General features: G+C 45.9%; 7 protein-coding genes across 7 annotated transcripts; 4 read left to right on the top strand and 3 right to left on the bottom strand. All coding sequences in view use genetic code 12, as the record gives it.

The window, feature by feature from the left end:
• Positions 1-2,033: 2,033 nt before the first annotated feature.
• FOB63_004560 (tyrosine/serine/threonine protein phosphatase) lies at positions 2,034-5,156 on the top strand (the record flags this gene model as incomplete). Its single annotated transcript, XM_002614178.2, has 1 exon — positions 2,034-5,156. One exon carries the CDS (start codon positions 2,034-2,036, stop codon positions 5,154-5,156), a length of 3,123 nt encoding a protein of 1,040 aa, XP_002614224.2.
• A 685-nt stretch (positions 5,157-5,841) lies between these two features.
• On the top strand, positions 5,842-7,041 carry FOB63_004559 (Eukaryotic aspartyl protease family protein; the record flags this gene model as incomplete). Its single annotated transcript, XM_002614179.2, has 1 exon — positions 5,842-7,041. One exon carries the CDS (start codon positions 5,842-5,844, stop codon positions 7,039-7,041), a length of 1,200 nt encoding a protein of 399 aa, XP_002614225.2.
• Positions 7,042-8,447: 1,406 nt separating this feature from the next.
• On the top strand, positions 8,448-10,280 carry FOB63_004558 (uncharacterized protein; the record flags this gene model as incomplete). Its single annotated transcript, XM_002614180.2, has 1 exon — positions 8,448-10,280. The coding sequence occupies one exon, from the start codon at positions 8,448-8,450 to the stop codon at positions 10,278-10,280; it is 1,833 nt and encodes a 610-aa protein (XP_002614226.2).
• A 683-nt stretch (positions 10,281-10,963) lies between these two features.
• On the bottom strand, positions 10,964-11,983 carry RFC2 (replication factor C subunit 2; the record flags this gene model as incomplete). The annotated part of the gene is made up of 1 exon (XM_002614183.2): positions 10,964-11,983. One exon carries the CDS (start codon positions 11,981-11,983, stop codon positions 10,964-10,966), a length of 1,020 nt encoding a protein of 339 aa, XP_002614229.2.
• A 2,124-nt stretch (positions 11,984-14,107) lies between these two features.
• Positions 14,108-15,148, bottom strand: FOB63_004556 (uncharacterized protein; the record flags this gene model as incomplete). Its single annotated transcript, XM_002614185.2, has 1 exon — positions 14,108-15,148. One exon carries the CDS (start codon positions 15,146-15,148, stop codon positions 14,108-14,110), a length of 1,041 nt encoding a protein of 346 aa, XP_002614231.1.
• A 2,193-nt stretch (positions 15,149-17,341) lies between these two features.
• On the top strand, positions 17,342-17,752 carry YAE1 (Yae1p; the record flags this gene model as incomplete). The annotated part of the gene is made up of 1 exon (XM_066102410.1): positions 17,342-17,752. One exon carries the CDS (start codon positions 17,342-17,344, stop codon positions 17,750-17,752), a length of 411 nt encoding a protein of 136 aa, XP_065958260.1.
• A 423-nt stretch (positions 17,753-18,175) lies between these two features.
• FOB63_004554 (uncharacterized protein) lies at positions 18,176-20,137 on the bottom strand (the record flags this gene model as incomplete). The annotated part of the gene is made up of 2 exons (XM_002614187.2): positions 18,176-19,152; positions 19,204-20,137. 2 exons carry the CDS (start codon positions 20,135-20,137, stop codon positions 18,176-18,178), a joined length of 1,911 nt encoding a protein of 636 aa, XP_002614233.2.
• Positions 20,138-21,408: the final 1,271 nt, after the last annotated feature.

Genomic DNA, 21,408 nt, shown 5'->3' with positions numbered 1-21,408 from the left:
AGTGGTTTGTTTTAGATGGTGTGTGCGCGAAAAAGTGGTAGGATGAATGAGAATGAGAATGAATGAGAATGGGAGAGTGAGAATGGGAGAGTGAGAATGGGAGAGTGAGAATGGGAATGAGAGGGAATGGGAATGAGAGAGAATGAGAATGAGAGAGAAAGAGAAAGGGAAGGCGAATGGTAATAATAGTGGTAGGAATAATTAGGGCTGACGAAAGAATGATATGTGGAAGAATATGTGGAATATGTGGAATACGTCACAGAAGAATGATATATTACAGAATGCTATATTACAGAATGCTATATTACAGAATGATATATTACAGAATGATATATTACAGAATGATATAGAGAATAGGGGAATGATCGTAACTGAAAGGCGGACAACGTAGCAGAAACGATCAGTGAGCTGGTCTAAAATGGAGAATGCAGCGGCACTAATGAATGAAAAGAAATAGCGTCGTATCAATGGAAGGAAAGTAAAATCCAGTGTTAAGTAGTAAAAGATCCATAATTATGAACTAAAGAGTGGCAGGAGACCTATTCATAGTGTTCATAATTCTAATGTTGATAGTACTAGGAAAAATTTCACTGTACAGCATAATGTGAACGTGAAGTGTACATTAAACGAATATTCAATCACCTGGGACAATCAATTGAAAATGAAATTCGAAGCGTCCATTGAATCTCCGAAAAACCTAACGTTATGATTCTTGGGTAAGATGGGATGACATATTACACTTTGTAGAATAGTCTTCCGGGACAGAAAATCGACGTATGTGAAAAATCCATCGAGCAAGCTATTTTCTATTCACTCTGCAATAGAAATATCATCGACAGATATCGAGCCCTGAGTAGATGAAGGAGAGAATGAGTAATAGAGATATTTTTAGTGAAATAAAGTAATGTACCAGGCTAGCAGGATTTCAGGGATTTTGGTGATGTACTCACAGACAAATCATCAGTCAAAATTGAATTATTCAATCCTAGCGAAGTTGAAGAAGTAAACTGAAGCAATAAGTGAGCCAAGAAGCACGAAGTTAGCTATGACGCAAAGGGCAGAATTACTTCCGAGAATGCACTGACGAAACCACATGATAAAGGTGAATTTATTAGTATTCTATGAACCTCTTTACTGAAGTAGGATCACGGTGCCTCAGTACCAGTTTATTTAGACGGATAAGAGAGAGGATATCAATGATCGAGCAGATGTAAATGGAAACACAGAAGCAACTGCTGGAATGTGATTGCAGATTTCATCGACACGACAACATCATTTCAAGCAATATTTAAGCTAGACTATAGCATCATAGAGACATTTCAGTTCTGCCTATGGATTGAGTAAGGCTAAAGTTTCTAATTACATGACAGGAAATCGATATTAAAACAAGAAATGGATGTTAGAGCGACACGAGATTAGTAGGTATACAATCCAATATGGAACGTAGCAACAAAAGGAGTATTATTGCATCCTGTTTGCCATTCTCTCAAAAACCTTGTCAATCAACCTCGTCTGCCACATTTTCTGCTACATCTTCTAATGCATCATTCTTCCGGAAAGTCCATCTATTCCCACTAAATCTATTTATTTTTCTTGTAAATTTTTATTTTCACCCTAAAATTGCTCACATAAACGCATAAATAATGCATGATCGTGAGATGTTGGAAACATCAACAAACACCATAACATGAACCACAATGCCATAACCCAAACATAAAGCCAGTAGCAAAACCGAACGAAAAAAATATTCCAAGCCAACCAAAGAACTATGGTAGCAAGAAAAGGCTAGATGGATAGAAGAACGGTCACGTGACCCGTCAAAACCCTTATCATCTTTTTCCATAACGGGGCCATCTTATCTTATCTTTCCCTTTTTGCCCACTTTCACTCATCCGAGCGATTTTCTTTTCCGCTTGCATATTTACTCACACAAGTGTTTCGTTTTGGCTATCGGCTATTTCTTTTGTGAAAACACCTCGCTCTAAGATCTTTTCCAAGATCCACAATCACCGGGTTTTCCGTGGCAGATCCATATGACGCTGACAGAAAAAGTGTCTCATGCCAACACACTAGATTTTCCTTCGGTGGTTACTATGGAAGATACGATGTCGAAATCATTTGTGGAATGTTTGCCCGACATTGAACTTAAATGCCCTCTCATAGTACGAGAGGCTGAGGAAGAAGAGGATAATGAAGACGACGACGAAGAAGACGAAGATGAAAACGACGACGAAGAAGACAATGACAACGAAGAAGAAAATGATGTATTTAACCACGATGCACAGACAATACGAACGGAGAAACAAGAGCACCATAACGTGGAACATAAACACACAGAGAAACACAACAAGCTAAACGCCGAGTCTCCGAATGCCCACTCTTCAAAGACAAAACGGTCTTCTTCCGCGTCCAACGATGTGCTTCATGAGCGAGATCGGTTCCGGGCCCGTTTTGATTCTTTCAATGCATCGGACCACAAATGGCTGATTTCTGAGCTGCCGTCTGCCGACTGCGAGGTTTGCGGAAGCATGCGGTCCAAAACGACAAAGCTCAACGTTCCGGACGAGCAGGTGTCGTCGACCGACGAGGTGACAGAGCTGCTTTTCCGCTACTCTATAGCGGAAGCGGTTCTGCCTCTAGACTCGAGGTCGCTTTTCTACCAGACCCATCTTGACCCGGTCCGAGCAGAGACGGAAATCGATTGCATCTTTGATATCCGGGCCATCAGCCCGCCCCAGCTATCGTCTGTGTTCCACTGGTATTTTAACAGACCTTTGCCTCCTACAAACCAGATGTTCCCGTGGCTCCACGGGCTCCATAAAGATAACTTTACGCAGCGGTCTTTTTTCATCTCACAGAAGCTTCTCCAGAACTCCCGCGAGTCAGGAGCCTCTCCAGCAGCATTTGATGTCGACATTTCCAAACCGAAAGATGCCCGTTCCATCATGTGCGTGAATAGCGGCGCCGCTGCTTCTTCGGAACAGAAGATACTCCGAAACTCAGTGGGCGCCAGCGAAATACTCCGGCAGATTGAGTATCTGCGGTACGAGGTGATTTTGCAAGTGAAAAACTTGGTGCTCAAGGCATTCCCGCAGGCGGAAGATGATGACGAGCACATTGCTACGCTTACGGAAATGATTGCAAACGACTGTTTTGCCACAGGCTACGTTCCGGTTTTCCTCGACCTTGACCCCAACCGCGGCGTTTCGCTTCGAAATTTCCACATCCAAGTGGCCAAGCTGGCACATTGTGCTGATTTTGTCGTTTACTGTTTCTGCAAATCCCATTTGCTGAACTGCAAGTGTCTGTCCTTGGCCCGGCTTTTAAGAGTGGCGCAGCTTTGTGATAAATCACTGAGCAGAGAGACCTTCAACATTTTCATGCTTACGTGGGCCAATGTGCAACAGAGCCAGGATATTTTCACTTCCAACGAAGATGCTTGCGCCCCCAGCGGATCGGAGGCGCTGAAGAAAACGCAACTTCTTTTGAGCACGATGCGTGGGCTCAAAACAGATATATTCTCTGTGTGGGACTCGGGGCTCCAAGTCAAGGAGAAAATCGAAACCACCAGAATGTCGTCTGCTACACAATTGCACATGAATGTCTGGCTGGGAAACATATGGGACTATCAGATTATGATGCACCATTGGAGACTACAGGCGGGCGATACGGACGAGGACTACGAAACGCAAATAACACCTTTGGATAACCCAAGGCATCTATACTACGACCCAGCACACTCGTGTCTCGTAAAGGATAATCTACCTGGCGATGCAGAACTAATCAGCTTGTTGACTATGCCGCGGGCCCATTGGAAACTATTCGTCCATTGTCATAATGATGCATCTTTCCCTTCGCCAACCGTTCTATCTGATTTGCTCTTCAAGTACACTATAACGTCGCACAAAGCCGAAGATGTCGATGAAATCCACCATTTGGAATTTCCTTCGGCTGGTTCGATCGGGTTTGGCGACTGCAAGCAGGAGAGCCTTATGAGCATTGTCAACACTTGCAAGCTCCTCTATCTTTACTCATCTTCTGTGGGGCCCGATAGTTTGGCGTCCTTGATATACTGCTCGGACGGATACACCGAACTGTCCTTCCTTTCGCTCTGTTACATAATGTACGCGGAAAACGTGTCCTTGGAGGACGCCATGCTCAAACTACATCTGGAATATGGGCGTCCGTTCTACATTTTCAACAGCGATGTTTCTGTTCTCCAAAAGCTCGAGGTTCTTCTTCGCAGGTTCTCTCCTCTAGTTCTCACAGACATAAAATGGGCTGCTTACGAGACCACGTCAAGCCGAACCATCAATGAAATCTTGCTTGGCAAGCGTTCTAATACGCCGAAAGCCATACCGAAGAAGCTCAGACTTGGGTACATTGCGGAGAATTCTGACTCTGAGTCATCGCTGGACTCTTTCGGAGATGAGGATGACATGAACGAAACTTCATCTTTTCTCAATCGAAGTTGGGTTGAAGAAGTCGAAGGATCTTTCCCTTCGCGGATCTTGCCCTATTTATATTTGGGTTCGTTGAAACATGCCAACAGTTTGACTCTTCTCACCAAGCTAGGCATCAAAAAAGTGATATCTGTGGGCGAAGAGCTCGATTGGCTTAACGGACACAAGTTTCAGCACAATAACAATATCATTGTTGACGAAATTGATAACGGCGACATTGAGGTTTTCAACATCTCGCCAAAACCAACCAGTCACAACAAGTTCAGCACCCATTCGTCTGTGGATGGGGTCATGAAAGTCAACAATCTCCAGGACGATGGTATTGATGAACTAACCAAAGCATTGCCTAAAGTCTTGGACCAGATCGACCAAGAATACCGCCGCACGAATGGGAACACGAAGATTCTCGTACATTGTCGTGTTGGAGTCTCTCGCTCTGCCACAGTTGTTATTGCTGAAGTGATGCGCCGTTTGGGACTCAATCTCCCACAAGCATATTTGTATGTGAGAGTGAGGAGACTCAACATTGTCATCCAACCGAACTTGCGCTTCATGTATGAATTGTTCAAGTGGGAAGAAAAAGAGCGCAGCAGAGGCAAAGACACCCACAGTTGCTGTGTTTTGCGGGAAATCGACTGGTTTGTCATGTGCCGAGAGATACGGAAATTGAATTCGCCGTTTTTGCAGCGCTAGGATGCACATGCTGTTACTTGGGTCATTTTCATGTACTAATTTTCAGGATAGCATAATCTATATCTTCCAACTTGTTTAGTGTAGTAATTTGAGGGTAAATTATTTTCTGTTTCTGTGCCAAGGCGTTGTCCATGTTTTCGCCCCTCAACAAACGTCTTCATTGTCACTTCGACCCATTAGTACTTTTGTAGAAATAATCGACACCGATTCTCTCGCACGCGTATTTTTTCGACAAGACGCCTGCAAAGAAAGAACCAAAACACAAAAGAAAAGGAAAAAAAAAAGAAAAAAAGAAAAGGAATCGTTACTTCGCTCGAGAAAGCCCAAAGTAGACAAGCCACGGTTACCGATTTGGCGACTTTTCGTCCCAAAAACGCAATGGGAGTGTATTGGCGCACACAAGAGAACAATGTACCTGCGTCAAGGTGCATAAATACCGAGCGCCCTATACTTAGGTGCATTATTCGGCGCCTTTGCATGCATAATATGGCAGATAAAAGACAGCACACAATTTAGATTTTCGACAAAAATAGCAAGCGAGGCTAACACGCGCCGGTTTTAGCACAATCGTCAATAAAATGGCCTCAAGTTTGGGCTTTGTGTTCCCGTCTCGCTCGTAAACTTTCATCTCTCGCCATGGTTATAAATATGGGCCGTTTGAAGGGTTTCTTCCAAAGGTAAGAACATGCACACGGCGAAATTGTCTTTGGTTGCGCTGAGCATTTTTTTCCTCCTCTTTTCTTTGGCCAATGCCTGGGCCATTTCGAACACGCCGGCATCGCGGCGCCAAATCGTGCCACAGCCATTGAAACTTGACTTTGAGGTTCTGAATAGAGTTGGAGATCTCTCTGCCCACGAGTATTGGTCGCAGATGCAGAAGTATCGCAAGCGGTCCGTGTATGGGTTGGACATCCAGAACCACAACGACATTAGCTACTTGCTCAACATTTATATGGGTGCCGATCGCCAGAAGGCAACAGTGGTTCTTGACACTGGGTCTTCACATCTTTGGTTGATGCAAAACGACACCGGATTCGGCAGCTTCAATCCTAGCACGTCGTCGTCGGCCAGAAAGACAGCGCTGAACTACCTGAGTGGGTATGCCGACGGTACGAAATCGCTTGGGCTCTACTATGAAGACACCTTTCGCTTTTTCAAGACGGATTTCCGTGGATCCGTGACTTTGAACGACTTCCAGTTTGGCGTCGTGGAGACGAAAGCAACGGGAATGGCAGGCATTCTAGGCGTGGCAGACCGTGTGCACGAAAAGAGCCCCGAACTTACCAATAACAACTTGATCTGGGCGTTGAAAGAGGCGGGCTACATTGCCAAGGCGTCTTTCTCGTTATATCTCAACTCGCGGACATCCAAATATGGGTCTGTGATTTTCGGCGGCATAGATACAGAGAAGTACGAAGATCTCTTGGCTGTGTATCCTCTCGATACTTCGATCGGAGGCCTTGCGGTCCGGGTAGAGTCCATTGATGTGGATGGGAAGCCGTTCTATGCCAAATCGTCTTATCTTTTGGACCTGGGCACATCGTTGGGCTTTGTTTCCAAGGAAGTGCAAGACCACTTGGACGAACTATTTCAGCCTACTCTTGTCGAGCTCGGAGGTATAGTGTACCGTGAAGTGGGGTGTAACCAGCCTCCCAACAAGTACTTTACCTTTGACTTTGGCTCGAACAAGGTCCGTTTTTCGTACAAAGATGCCGTCAGCAGACAAGGCAACAAATGTTACTTGGGATTCACATACCACAACGGGATGCAGATCTTGGGTGACATCTTCTTGAGACAAGCGTACGTGTACTTTGATCTTTCGGGGAAAACCGTTTCAATTGCGCAGGCAAAGTATACCAAAAGCTCCAATGTCATTGTGGCATGAGCTCACCAGAAAGCTGGCTGTATTTTAGTAACTAGTGATTCACTTTTGAATAATGTAGAAAAGAATACTCGGTTAAAGAACTGAACAGAAATCATCAAGAGGTGAAGTTTCAAGTAGCCACAAAGAATCATTGGAGATGTTTTGCAGTGTTTTCGGTTTCAGGAAGCAAAATGCTAGACGAAAGGGGATTCAGATTCAAACAATGAAGAGAAAGAAATAAATTGATCAGCTAAATTGGATGTGTTTTTTTCAATGGACTTAGGGGAAAGATACCTACACGTTTAACTGGCAATTGAAGTAGTTTTCCTAAATAATTCAATTCTCTCTACTCATGGGAACCACAAAGTTCTTTAGAAAACAGAATAACAAAATACACTAAAATGCTCAAAATAACGAAAAGGTGCCGATGGGAATGAAAAAATTACTGACCATCGATCCACTGACTTACTGGGCCATTTCTTTGACTGTTATGGAAAACTCGATTTGTATGCTTATTGTAATAAATGTAATAAATTTCCATCAAACTTAGAGCATGCTTGCAGTCAATCACCTTACAATGTCAGACATTCATTCGCTGAAAGACAAACTGCACCTCAAGTAGTAAAAACAAGCCGAATCAATAAGAATTCGATAATGTTCAATCTAGGTATATAATTATGCAAGTGCCACGGAACTGAGCGAAAAACATCAACAAACAATAAAACAAGTGATTCACGTGTTGATAAGAAAAATTGAGTTCCTTTGTACTACTAATAAAGGTATAGACAGATCGAAGAGTTTAGGACGGGATGAAATCACAAAAGAATAGTGAAAAAGAAAGAAATGAAAAAAGAAAGAATCGAGGTACCTAAACGAACATCAAACAGTAAGTAAGCCACACCTCAAATTCATCCAATACACTTACAATACAAAAGATGTACCAGCCAAATAAACACTAACTAAATACAATTTCATTGACATTAGCCTGGCCATATTGATTGAAATTGGCCTAGCAATATCAATGAATATTCTCGCACCGCAAGCAATGGATAATAACCACACGAAAAACCGCCACCAAAAATAAAAAGCCAAAAAATTTTAAAAAACCGAATGTAAGAACAAACAAGTATTAGACAACAGCGTCTGTCATCTCGCTGCCCAACCCATTGCTTGGCCACAATATAGACTGCCTTGGAGCCGGTTTTATGCCTCTGCACGACCCCACACTCTTTCATCTTTTCTTCGCTCACAAATCCCTAACTTCCACCTTTCTGCCACCCATACAAAAAAACCCCCACCAACCTTCATTCCCAGAGTGCCTTTTTCCAATTGAAAAAGCAAGAGCTCTCACGTGACATTCCCTTTCTCCCTTTGATCCGAACTCGCCTCAACAGATCCGAACTCGCATTGAGATAGAATCCAAAACCATGTCCAATCTGCCTTTTGCTGACCCGGCAATCATGCTGGCCACAGCGGCTCCAGCGGAAAACACATCAAAGAATACCCCTGGCGGCAAATATCCGGCCCACGTGGCAGACCAATCTCTTTACAGCCGATTAGAGCCTGGAAGCGCGTTATCGAAACTACTAGACTCGGCCATGGCCAACGCTGCCAAGGAGCTGACGCCTGAGTCCGAGGCACGCGCAGATGCCGTGTCGCCGGCACCAGCGCACCGGGTGTCGATCCTGGAGTTTGTGCTGCAGAAGAAGACCAACGCCTACTCCATTGAGTTTTTGCTTTCGTTGCGATCTTCGGCCGCCGTTGCTCAGTTTGACCTGCTGCAGCTCCCCGACGCGTCGTTCTGGGCGCTCAAGCTGGGCCGTCCGGCCAAGAATACCGAGAAGGAGTCTCGCAACGGCGCCGGAGGAAGGAAAAGCCGCCGAAACAATAATACATCTAACCAGGGCGTCAACGCGGCGTTGTGGGAGCGCCAGCCCAACGGATTTGTCAAGAATTCCGAGTTGGACACCATGCTGGCCGAGAAAATCTCGCAGCTCTTGGGCGAAACGCCTGATGAGGCCGAACCAGAATGGGATACCCACGACTTGAAAGACGACCTCAAAATGGAAATGGGTCTGACGGTCGAGGACTTTGAGCGCTGGAAGCGCAACATGCGCCAGGAGGAGCGCAAGAAACATGGCCTGGACTTGGCGGACGCTGGAAGTACCAACGAAGTAGACAGTTTCTTCTCCTTTGTCAGAGAAGACACGGGCCCCAAAGCCGACGCCAGGGCCAACGTGAAGGCCGCAGAAGCCAAGAGCTCCCGCTTTCTGTCGTTCTTTGGCGAGGAGCCCAAGACCAAAGCTGCATCCACCAGCAGTTTGAGCTCGACAAAAAGCGAAGGCCTGCGTTTCTTCACCGGCTCCAGCGACTCGCCTGGCCCCCAAAATCTGCAGATGGGCCGCAATCTGTTGCCGCCCGTGCCCCAGGCTCCTTTCGGACTCCAGAACGGACCGCCAGGCCTTCAAAAGGGACCGCCAGGCCTCCAGAAGGGACCGCCAGGCCTCCAAAACGGACCGGGCCTCCAGAATGGGCTGCAAAACACACCATCCCAGAAAGGGCCTCCTCCTGGCCTCCAAAGCACGCCAGCGGGTCTTCCCAATGCGCCTCCTGGCCTTCACAGCTCTCCTATCCAGAACGCACCGCCAGGAAACATGCCGCAAGGCCCCCAGAGCAGACTCAACGAGCCCCAGCCGAACGGGCCTCCAGGACTTCACCATCCAAACATGCCTCCGGGATTTCAAGGCCCAAACACGCCACAGGGCCGTTTCCAGCCTCCTGGACTCGTTCAAAACACGCATCCGCCGCTCCCCGGCATGGCTGGCCCCACCAACGATACGTTTTTCCTCTCCTTGTTGAACAAGCGCCAGGACGGCCAGAACAGCCCCACGCAGGGCCCTCCAAACTTGCAGGCGGGTTCTGGGCCCCAGGGCCAAATGTCGCCGGGCATGCTCCGGATGCAAGGTGGCCAGCCTCGCGAAACGTTCAAGGAAAAGCAGGGAGCGCCGGGAGCACCAGGCATGGGCCCGGGAATGTCGCCAGGCATGGCTCCTGGCATGCCCCAACAGTTCTACCCATATCCACCTCCACCAGGTATGTTTCCTCCAGGAATGGTGCCGCCTGGTGTTCGTCAGGGCCAGATGCCAATGGGCCAAAACGGCCCTCAGGGTCAGCCTATACAGGGATATCCTCCGTTCTACGGTTACCAGCCGGGAATGCGGCAAGATTTTCCTCCGCAACATGTTCCACAGCAGAAGTAGCTGCGTGAAGGAGATTGGAGCACCGAAACTATAGTGAATAAATTCTCGGGCAAGATGAGAGTCAGTAGACGGAAGAAGAATTGTAGAACGAGTATGGCTTGCCTCAGATTGTGGGCCTAAATAAGTACCCTCCAGCACGTCTTTAAAACAGTCATCAAAAGGTCTTTAAAAATACCGAATTTAAGGCAGAATGGAATTTGAATACAGACAAGATCCTGATACTCTTTTATATAAAATAATACTAAAACTACCATCTGCATCAGTAAAATCTGATAACTATGAATTATTTCATAAATCAGATTCATCTAAAGGTAGTATCTATTATAGATGTTTTAGATAATATATGATTTCCAATTTTATTATTATATGATGAATTAAGTTGGGAGAAATCATTTGAGCACTCAAAATTAACACAGCGACATGGCTCACGAAGTTCAAGAACAATGTACTAATAAATGAAGCATTGTTCCGTTACTTCAGCTTGTATCTAAACGTCCGATCCGTTCCAGTTGTCCACTGTTTATTGAACGTCTACATAGCCCGGATACACCTCATAGTTGCTTTATGGTGATGTGCATCTTTGGTTGTATGTGATTTCTGATTCCACCTGACGTAGAACATGCCGCTAAATACGAGTACCGTTGCTCATATTAGTTATCCCTGCGCTCTATTCTCTCTTTCCCTCATGCCAATGCACCTGCGATCTGAAAAGACAAGTTCAACAATTGGATGTGCTCGTCGGTTCCACTGTTCAAGCGCTTGTCTGTTTCAAACAAAAGACGGGCAATGTCGTTTTTCTCCTGCGAGGACAAGGCGTCGTCAAAAAGAAACACATCGTGGAGCTGTGCCGCCGTCTGTTGGGCGCTCCAGCCCTCGAGGACGGTGTCCTTGACCACATGAGCAATCTCTTTTGGGTTCTTCGCCCGAATGGCCCCGACCAAAGTCTCCATCAGCGCATCATCCACGACGCCCGAAATCTCTTTGATTTTGGCCAGCGAAACGCCGCCAGCGTCACCCAGGCGCGTGGCCGACTGCAAATACGTGATGGCTTTCCGCAAGTCGCCGCCCGAGACGGCCAAAATGTCGTTGAGCACCAGATCCAGCGCAAGCGGGATGTTTTCCTGCTCCACGACATAGCGCAAGCGCAGCAAGGCGTTTTCGCCGTCCAACAGGCGGAAGCGGAACTTGGAGCACCGCAGCGCCAACGGGTCGATGATGCGCGTGATGTAGTTGCAAATCAAGCAGAACCGCGTCACGCCCGAGTAGTTTTCCATGGTGCGCCGCAACGCCGACTGCGCATCGTTGGTCATGGAGTCGGCCTCGTCCAAGATGATGATCTTGTACGGCGGACACGGGTACTCACGCAAGTCCTCGGGCGACGGGTTTGACACCGTAAGCCGGGCAAAGTTTTTGATCTTCTGGCGCACAATCAGAATGCCTCGTTCGTCCGACGCGTTGAGCTCAAGCACCCGCAGACGGTACAACCGCGGGCCGTAGAGCTGTTTGGCGAGCGCCAACACCGTGGATGTTTTGCCCGTTCCAGGCGGGCCGTAGAAGAGCATGTGTGGCAAGTTGGCCAGCTGGAGGGTTTTCTGGAGCACGCGAACGGCGTGGTCCTGCGACGCCACGTCGTCGAGTTTCTTGGGGCGGTACTTTTCGACCCACGGCGTGTGGTCGAGTCTTTCCTGGTCGTACGACAGCATGATGGAAACAAGAAAGTGTGTTTCTAGAAATGTGAAGGTGTAGGTGTGTAGGTGATTTTTTCGCAGACCGCGACGCGTAGAAAGGAAGAGGATAAGAGATAATAGAAAGTAGAGAGTAATAGAGAGTAGAGATAATAGAGAGTATAATGGAGGGAGAGAGAAATGGATGGAGCAATATGGAAGAGGATAAGAGATAATAGAGAGTAATAGAGAGTAGAGAGTAATAGAGAGTAATAATGGAGGAGTGAGAAATGGATGGAGCAATAGATGAGAGAGGTCAAAGAATAATGCGTAGGTGGGATTGAGGTATGTCAAGAAGTAATACGTGGGTGAGTTAAGAGATGGTCGATCATTAAGCAAATATAAAATTGAGGCTAAAGCCAATCAACCCACTGATTGGTTTACTCAGAAACCTTCTGAACCTGAAGAGAGACATCTGGTTCAGAATAACATAAATGGTTACAAACAAAAAAGAAACACAGTAGGGAAACTAGGCCTTGAGTTCTCTGGTTAAGGTTAAAGTCCCATGAAAAGAAGACAACACTTGTCTCTTAGAAGTAACACACCTATCTCTTAAAGTCGCAGGGAGCTTTGAATTTGACTCTGCCAAGTTCTTTAGTTAACATGCGAGATAAGTTTGACAGAAGGGAGGCATTAAATAGAACAGACAACTGCCCTTTGTTACAGTATTCCTTGTAGGATTTATTGTGAAAACCTGATGAGCTCGGTCAATTAGCAATTTATTGCGGAAAGGACCAAAGACAAAATTAACATCAGTAGTATAAACATCGATAGAATAAACATCAAAATGATGGGGCAAAATACGTAAATGATGATTTTGATTCGTTCTGAAAATGTGCAAATTAGGAACGGGACCGCAAGAAGACGTAGACACTAATACCAAGCGGATTAACTAACAAACCGGGATCTTAAAGAGAACCTCGAATATCTTTCCAATCCTGTTAAGCTCGATGTTACAATGATTGAGTTTGGTAGTTGTGGATCAAAGGACTGTAAACGCAGCTGACTGATGATGTACATAAGAGTCTTATAGTTACTCAAATGTCATTTCGGCAAATTAAGCACCAAAATCAAATAATCAAAACAGAAGGGTTTTCTCCAATTTATAGAAAGCTGCATCATCAAAAGCAGGCACGCTGTTGGAAAGTTGTTGAATGCCCACTTTTCATTATGTTCTCTACAAAGCATATACAAATTGATAATTCATCCGGGACAGTATTTTAGAACAATTGGCGCCATACTAATGCATGCTAGATTCTAGGATGGACTTCTCTATATTCCTAGTATTGTGTCTTGTCTCGAAAGGTTTCAAAGTCAGCGGAAGTAATCTATTCGATTGAACAATGGTGGAGAATATCGTACAGAGTAGGTCGTGAGATTTGCTTTCCAGTCATAAGAATAAAACGAATATCCAATTTTAGTAGTGTAATATCGAACGCTATAGCTTATGAAGAAGAAACTTCATTGCAGTTTATATTCGTAAACAGCCTGGTTCAGGTCTTTTGAAGTGTAGCCAATTAAACCATACGCTCTTTGTCCTAGATTGATATCTTTGGTCACGGTCAAGCAATTATTGATGGAACATAAATTAATAATTAAATTCTTTATAACTGGAGATAGCTAGAATGAAATTCAATAACTTGTAAGTACAAACAATCCGACCGTCTGACACTACAGCCTTTACACCAACTCAATACTCCTTGGATTATATTAGTATTACTATCTAGAAGTGGCCTGTCTAGTGCAGGAAAATGGTACAGACGAGAAGTGAACGAAAGAGCGAAGGAGGGGCGCCGGGAGAGGTGGAAGTGGAACAGGCTAGGAAAGCATCTTCTGTATACATCTGACTTCGTGCTGGAGGCATCCACAATGATTTCTGTAACAGCAGTTACTTACAGCAACTTGGACTTCTAAGCACTTGGACTTCTAAGCACTTGGACTTCTAAGCACTTGGACTTCTAAGCACTTGGACTTCTAAGCACTTGGACTTCTAAGCACTTGGACTTCTAAGCACTTGGACTTCTAAGCACTTGGACTTCTAAGCAGCTTGGACTTTTAACGCTTGATGATTTCAGAAGACCTCCCTGAACACAGAATTATCAATCACTGCACACCAACCACAGACAACTCCAACGTCCACACACGGCGCACGTGGACCTTCACATCCACTGCCGCGCCGAGATGGGCGAGCCCCAGCCCGCTCGTGTTGACCGACACCGAGTCACTGGCCCACCAACATTTACGGGCCGGCTTGCGCCAAAACAACAACAACTTTGTTGGCGTGCTCTCGGCCTTTTTCGACCGCGACATCGACCGCAGCGCCGCACGGCTGGCCAGACTGGCCAAGCTTGCAATGCGCAGCCTCAGCCGCAGACTGACCGAAGCTTCAGACTTGACGGGAGTCAACGAGGGAGATTCGGGCGGAGTGGGCGACGCCGTGGACAACCGCACCAACAGCAACAGCTGCACCACACAGCGGTCGGGCGCCATGGCCCTGCTGCCCCACAGCTCGGAGCGCGTGAAGCCCGAGGTGCAGAGCATGTCGAAAAGATGCTGTTCGGCGGCGCCCAATTTCTGGGGCACCGTGGGCGGAACCAGTGGGTCGTAGCCCAAGCCAGAGAAAACCAGTTGCTGCTGCAGGATATACTGGCCCACCTCGAGCTTGAGGTGGCGCATATCGGCGGGCGAACAGCCTGCGACGGGCGGAATCACGTAAAAGTCCAAGTCCTCGCGCAAAACGATAATGGCCGGTTTCGACTGCAAAACCGACGCCGCCAGGTCGATCCGGCTGGCGCCGCTGGCCTGCGGCGAAAGCCCCAGCATCGCCTGGAGGTCCTTCTGTGCCTGGCCAAACGTCGCCAATATGTACTCGAAACACTGAGGATCAAAGTTCACGTACACAACATCTTCCTCGGTCAAGTTGGTGATGACCTGGCCCTGCTGGTCCAAGAAGACGCCGTTGGGGAACAAGCTCAACAAAATGCTCTCGGGCAAGCTCATGAGCTCGTCTCTGGTGGTGGTGAAAGGATGCCCACGGATGTCCATGTGGATTTTGGAGTTGGCGTCCGAAGGCGTGATTTCGTCGTATTGCATGGGCACGCCCATGGTTTCCTGGGTCACTTGGGTGACAAGATTCTGCGCCATGTTGAGATTGACGGATGGGGAGAATGTGAGAATGAAATGTAGATGCTCAAATGGCAGAAATATCAATAATCAGAAGAAAAACTTGCAGAAAATCAATAATCAGAAATCACAAACAAAGTACCAAATGAAATTGCAAAAGCCGAAGTCTGATGATCGATGGTGTAGCCGGAGGAAATAGAAACTGAAGGAGCTAGGTCCAACAAATTATGCCAGGGCTCTGATAAGAAGCTGAATAGTAGGAACGGCCAGCTGGAAGTGAAAGAAACTTCAAGAGTGCGTGAAGTCTCAGCTGGAAACACGCTTTGATGCTTGGGATGACGCGTCTATCGACTGAAAACTGTAGGTGTGCCAGCACCTGGATGAATAGTTGTTGAGAGGGGTTTTTTGTTTGTCGGATAATGTGCAAAAACGATAGCGGGTCACGTGCGCAGACCCTTGTGCCAGCAACCATGGGAAAACGGGCCACAGAAACGGCGGAAGAAGGACTTGAAGAGGACAAAGAGGGAAAGGCTTTGTGACTCCAATACACTGAACGGCAGGGTTCGAAATTCCGTGGGCGGTAAGGTGGATGTGGTTCCAGGTCTAGACGTCCATGGTGTCTGGGTGTTTTCTCAGTCTCTAGAATAGCCAGCACATGGCACTACACTTGAACACTACAACATGAAGACACTTCAACATGAAGGCAACAACTTTTCTGGCAATTTTTTTCAAATCGCTTTCATAAACCGATTGAGTATCTACTAGAAATTCTACTAGTAATTCTACTAGAAATTGCACTAGTAATTCTGCTAGTGGTTCTACTAGTAATTCTACTAGAAATTCCACTAGAAATTCCACTAGAAATTCCACTAGAAATTCCACAAGAAATACCCACAAGAAATTCCACTAGTAATTCCACTAGTAATTCCACTAGTAATTCCACTAGTAATTCCACTAGAAATTCCACAAGAAATCCTACTAGCATTCTACTAGTAATTCTAGTAATTCCACTAGAAATTCTACTAGCATTCTACTAAAATACTAGTACTAGTAAGTCTAGTTTAGCAATGTCTATTGCAGTGTCTAGTAGTAAAGTCTAGTAGTTAGCAATGGCTATAGTTAGCCAACCTTCTGGTCCGGATTGGGCACGTCTAGTACATTTAAATCTTACGATGGAACACCATACTAGTCAAAACAATAGATTCTTTCTCTTTCGTATTTGAATAAAACTTGTTCTTTTGTGGCTTCAGTTTTCGTGCAGAGCTTGCGTTCGAACCGCGCTAGAGGCTGAATCTCAAGTCTGCGAAGGCTTCTGACGAAGGATGGGACGGCGGGGAGCTTAACTATGGGGTGCACGGGTGTTATATTTGTGGTGTTTGGGTTTGTAACACTAGGATGTACGGATGCTCTGTATGGTGTATGGGTTTTATCAAGAAATGTACGGGTGTTTAGCGGAATGCACGGGTTTTCCATGGTGCATGGGTGTTTTGGGAGGTACAGGTGTAAGTATAGGATGTACGGGTGCAAATCCTTTTTGTGTCACCCACCAACCTCCACAAATTGGGTTACAAAAAGAACTTACCGGTTCCTACTACTTTTCTTTCTCTACCATTGTAAAGCTCGTGTCTGCTGGCCAGACTAAACGGTAACTACATATCCCCTACTGTGATTGCGCATAGTCGTTTTCTCTATTCAATTGAAGAGTAGTGTTATTTCAACCCAAGTGGCCGAAAACGAAAGATGGGATTTTAGAACTTGGAGGCGATGGTCATCCTGGGATGTCAAAAAATTCAATAATGGAACTAATGAAAATGGACGATTGTCAAGAACTAGAGCATGGAATGGATAATTATCCTGGCCTCATAAAGCGGTGATGATCTATAAGTCAATTCTGGAATGACAGATGATATGACTTATATACACAAATCTGATCCCCTTCAACGACACAAGTGTAAAACATTGCCGATATATCTGCAAGGTCAAGTTTCACATAATCCTCAACTTGTCTCATTCAATATTCGTCAATCATCAGGATGCATAACACATGCCATCAAACTCTAGCCATGTAATTTTGGTGATAAAACAAGCAATAACACATTTCTACACTACCGTTTTTCACAATTGTCATTCAATATACTTTCATACTGTCACCATCTCCGGTCTTGCATACAACCCCCATTATCCATCCAGGGCCCTCTTCGCTTCAACCAACTCATGTCTTGCAACGGAAAGTGCAAAAAAAGGCCTGAAAAAACAGCCGACACGGATGACGCAGATGTATGGGCTAGCGATGATGAACACGTGTCGCCATATGCTGACATACAACGTGCGCACGTGAACCAGGGATATTTGGATGGAATCACCGTCACGCAAGAGCTGGAGTTGCAAAAGGGTTTCGACGATGCGTATCCTGAAGGGGCCCAATTGGGACTTCGAGTGGGCCGTATTTTGGCACGTTTGCACGGAAAAGCCGAATTTGCTCAGGCCAAGGAAGAGTTGGGCATTTCGAAAGTGCTAGACCAGAAACATTTCAATGAGAAGTTGCACATGACAGAAGACCACAGTGTGGTGAGACGGTGGGAGCAGTGGCTCGAAACGCAGGAAAAACAAGGTTCCGAGACTTGACAGAAGAGAGTTATACGAGAATTAACAAAAGAGAGAGCATTAGAGATGCGACAGAAGAGAGATCAGAGCTAATAGATTCAACATAGACCTAGACAGAATCGGCAGGCAAGACAGACAAGCTCTCAAATGTTAAATGATAGAGAAGGACTGAACTTCACAAATCTGCAAGACATTTAGTTGTTGATAAATCGCCTCTAACTATGCATACGTCGAGGCCATTCAAACTTGGCTGAGACTTTCTACTTAATATTGAATCTATCGATGTCCAGGAGAAAATCAAGGGTACATGTTCTCATATCAATAATGTCTGCTACATGCAACTAAAATCTACAACATTGTCCCAAAACAAAAAGGAGCCTATAGCCACATGTAGATTAATGCATTTGCTTATTTGTGCTTGTGAATTTGCGATGAATTGCTCCCTCATCTGCTCATTGGCATGTCTGGCACTATCTCGCTGTTGACGCCGTCGTAGAGTCCAGATATCTTCTCGTGAAACTTGTAGCGGCCACGACACCACTCTGCCCACGCCTCAGACACAAGGAACTGTGTCTCCTGGAACATGACAAACTCCTCCAAACAGCAGCTCTTGATGAGCCAGTCCTTGTTGAGCTGCTGGAACATTTCCTGTTTGTCGTTGATTATAGCCTGGCGTATTTTATGAAGTTCGCTTCCCTTCACATCAACGCCGTCGGTATTGAGCTTGTCGTACTTCTGCTGGTATTCCTGGATCCGTTGTTGAAGTTGTGGAATGGTGTTGACAGAAAGCCGCTTGGCCCGGTCAAACAACTCTTGCAACGAGTAAAGATAGTCCAAAAAATTTTTGAATTTTTCCAACACCCGTGTGTTGATGGCAAAACTCTCATCGACCAAGAGCGTTGAAGTTTTGTTGAAAAAAGATGCAATTCCCGCCAAGGAGTCGTTGAGGGTCAATGTGTCATGGCGATTCAAAGCGGCGATAGCATTGTTTTCGTCCTGATGCGGATAGATGCCCGTGTCAAGGTCTGTGAACTTTGTGAGCGTCTCTACAAACTTGGAATTGTCAAACGCAATCTGCTGCTGGCGCTTTTCGTGACGCTCCACCAACATCACCATTTTAGTCCACGTTTCAATGAGTTTCGGCACAGCTTTTTCGGCAGTTGCCCAGTCCTGCAAAAACTGGGTTCCCACTGCTGGCCATATGCCATTAATAAACGAAGCGGAGATTTTCTGGCCCTTGAACTCCAAAGAGTAATCTACTCTAGCCTGTTTGCGCCACGAAACCAAGTCTGTAGGCACACTGAGAAAAGTCACAACCATGGGCTCCAGACGCAAAACAGGATGCTTGACTAGCTGATTGAGAAAGCGGTGCAAGCCGCGACGTCTTCTCTGCAAAAACTGCGAATCTGGGGAAGCTCCTACTATGACGGTTAGTATTGTTGGTGTAAGACCACAGTATCAGTAACACATACCAGTGAATTTTTTGGGCGGAAGCCCTGGAATGACCCGGAACGGGTACTTTTGCAAAAGAAACTCAAGGAGCCACACAAAGTCCGAGTACCGCCGCACAACCTTCTTGGGTCCAGATGGTCCATGCAAGCCCAAATGAAGTTCGTGGGTGATTGCGTAATTAATGTGCTTGAAGAGAAGGCCTTCCTTTTCCGGAACCTCCTTGATTTTCACGGCGTCGCCCGCTCCAACCAACGGCTTGAACCGGTCACGCATCTCGCCCAAGTACTTCGATATATATGCCGAGTCAGGAGGTGCTTCCGGCCCGACCGTATCGATCAGAAGAGCCGACTGGTCGGCCAAAAGCGCGTCTGTCTCCTCGGGCCACGTCTGGCCATCGCTGTTGCCTACAGACGCAGACAATGGGTCCGGGAAGCCTTCCGAAATGGGGGTCAGAGCCGATTCGGGATTTGCACTTTCGGCAGCCAAAGCGGCCACAGCTGCCGCTGGCAACTCAGGAAGCGCCGTGTTCTTGCGGTACTGGAGCGTCACGTAATCGCCCGTGCCGGCGTTTTCGAGTTCTAGCGCCACAAGCCCCAAAACCTGGACGAAGTTGTTTTCCGCCGTGAGCGGCTGCAAATTGTGGTCTTGCACCACCTGGACGATCCGAGTGCATTGGTACGACGTGAGAAGCCCTTCGGCGACTAGCGGCCCAAGCAAGTGTGTCTGGAGATCGGATTCCAGAACCAAGAGCCGCCTCAAATTGGCAAAAACACTCTTGTACTGCGCCGGAATAGCCTCTGCCGGGGTTTCTGCCGGCGCCGACGACGAGTGGTCAAGCAACTGCAGCGATGTGAGAAATGCCGATTGTGTTCCATAGCCAGGAGCAGAAGGCGGGTTGCCTTCAGACGCCCATCCGTTTTCAAACGGATCTTCGTTGCCGTACAAGCTGTTCATGTGTGGGAGAAAACAACTTTTTTAAAAGCGAATCAGTGCAATTCTGGCGACGATGCAATCTAAGATAAGCCCCAACAATGACCTGGAGAATAAGGTGGAAGATGTATTTGTCTAAACATGGAGATAAGTTGCGAGGCCCTGTGCAGGCCACGATAGACGGATGAATGTGGCAGAGTTTGGAAGTTTGGGATTTTGATAGAGTTTGGGATTTTGATAGATTTGAGAGTAGGTTCGAAATAAATATAGTCTGAAGTTTCTGGGGAAATTTTGTCGGACGGTCGAAGGGCAGGATGAATTATTTTTTGTGGTGTTTGCTTCGTTTTAGGCCAGAAAAGATGCGCGAGCGTTTCCATACTGAATGAGACTGCCTTTGCCATACATTGCTTTTACGATTATTGCTTCTCTGATTTGTATGTGTCAAAGCAGATTTCGATGAATGGAAATGGAGGTAAGACAAACCAAGGCGGGAGTTTTAAGAGCGAAAAGTAAGCCGTAGATGGGAGCATGGATTCTTGGTCTTGGAAGTGGCCTAGTGTCGTCTAGTAGGGGCATTCATCTATTCAAAGAGGTGTAGAGTTGAAAGGAGATAGTATTTAACGGCGAGAGAATATGAAATCAGACACCAATGCCAACTACTCTACTGATGATCTTTATTGTTGAATAAAGAAAGAAGCATTAAAAGAGGTCTGACGTTGTATACCCTGTGATCAATGTTCTATTGTCTCTAAACAAGGGCGGAACGAGAATTATAAGGTTCCATGCTGGATTGCCATAGAAAAGGGACCTTCTATGATCTGTATTTTGGTGAAAATCTAAGATGCTCCATCGTCATGATTCATTGAATGTAATGTTGATATTTGGAGTCGACTATAATCTGGAATATCTCAATGATGATTTCAAGTCCTCAAGAATTCACAACAATCCTAATAAACGGAATCAATTGCATCACTAGACTGAAAGCTAGATATGGCATTGTTAATTGTCCAACACAAACCTACAAAATCGATCCGAGACTGCAAAATATTAACATTCAGGAAAGTTTACTTTCAATCGTTCTAGCAATCAAAATTAAAGAAAATGTAAAAAACAAAACAAAACAAAAACAACAAAAATCACATTATCTACATTCATCCGGCCATCTCAAACTCTTAAATTACTTATATGTTAATTACTTTGAGCAGAAAGGAGTTTATTGCAATCTCAAAGTTGTGTCCCATAAAATGATCAAATCATATGAAAGAAAACCGCAGGCCTCTTTTTTGATGATCTTT

The sequence above is a fragment of the Clavispora lusitaniae genome (genome assembly GCF_014636115.1).
Source record: "Clavispora lusitaniae strain FDAARGOS_655 chromosome Unknown tig00000223_pilon, whole genome shotgun sequence".
Taxonomy (NCBI): Eukaryota; Fungi; Ascomycota; class Pichiomycetes; order Serinales; family Metschnikowiaceae; genus Clavispora; species Clavispora lusitaniae.
This window is presented reverse-complemented; position numbering and strand designations above follow the sequence as displayed.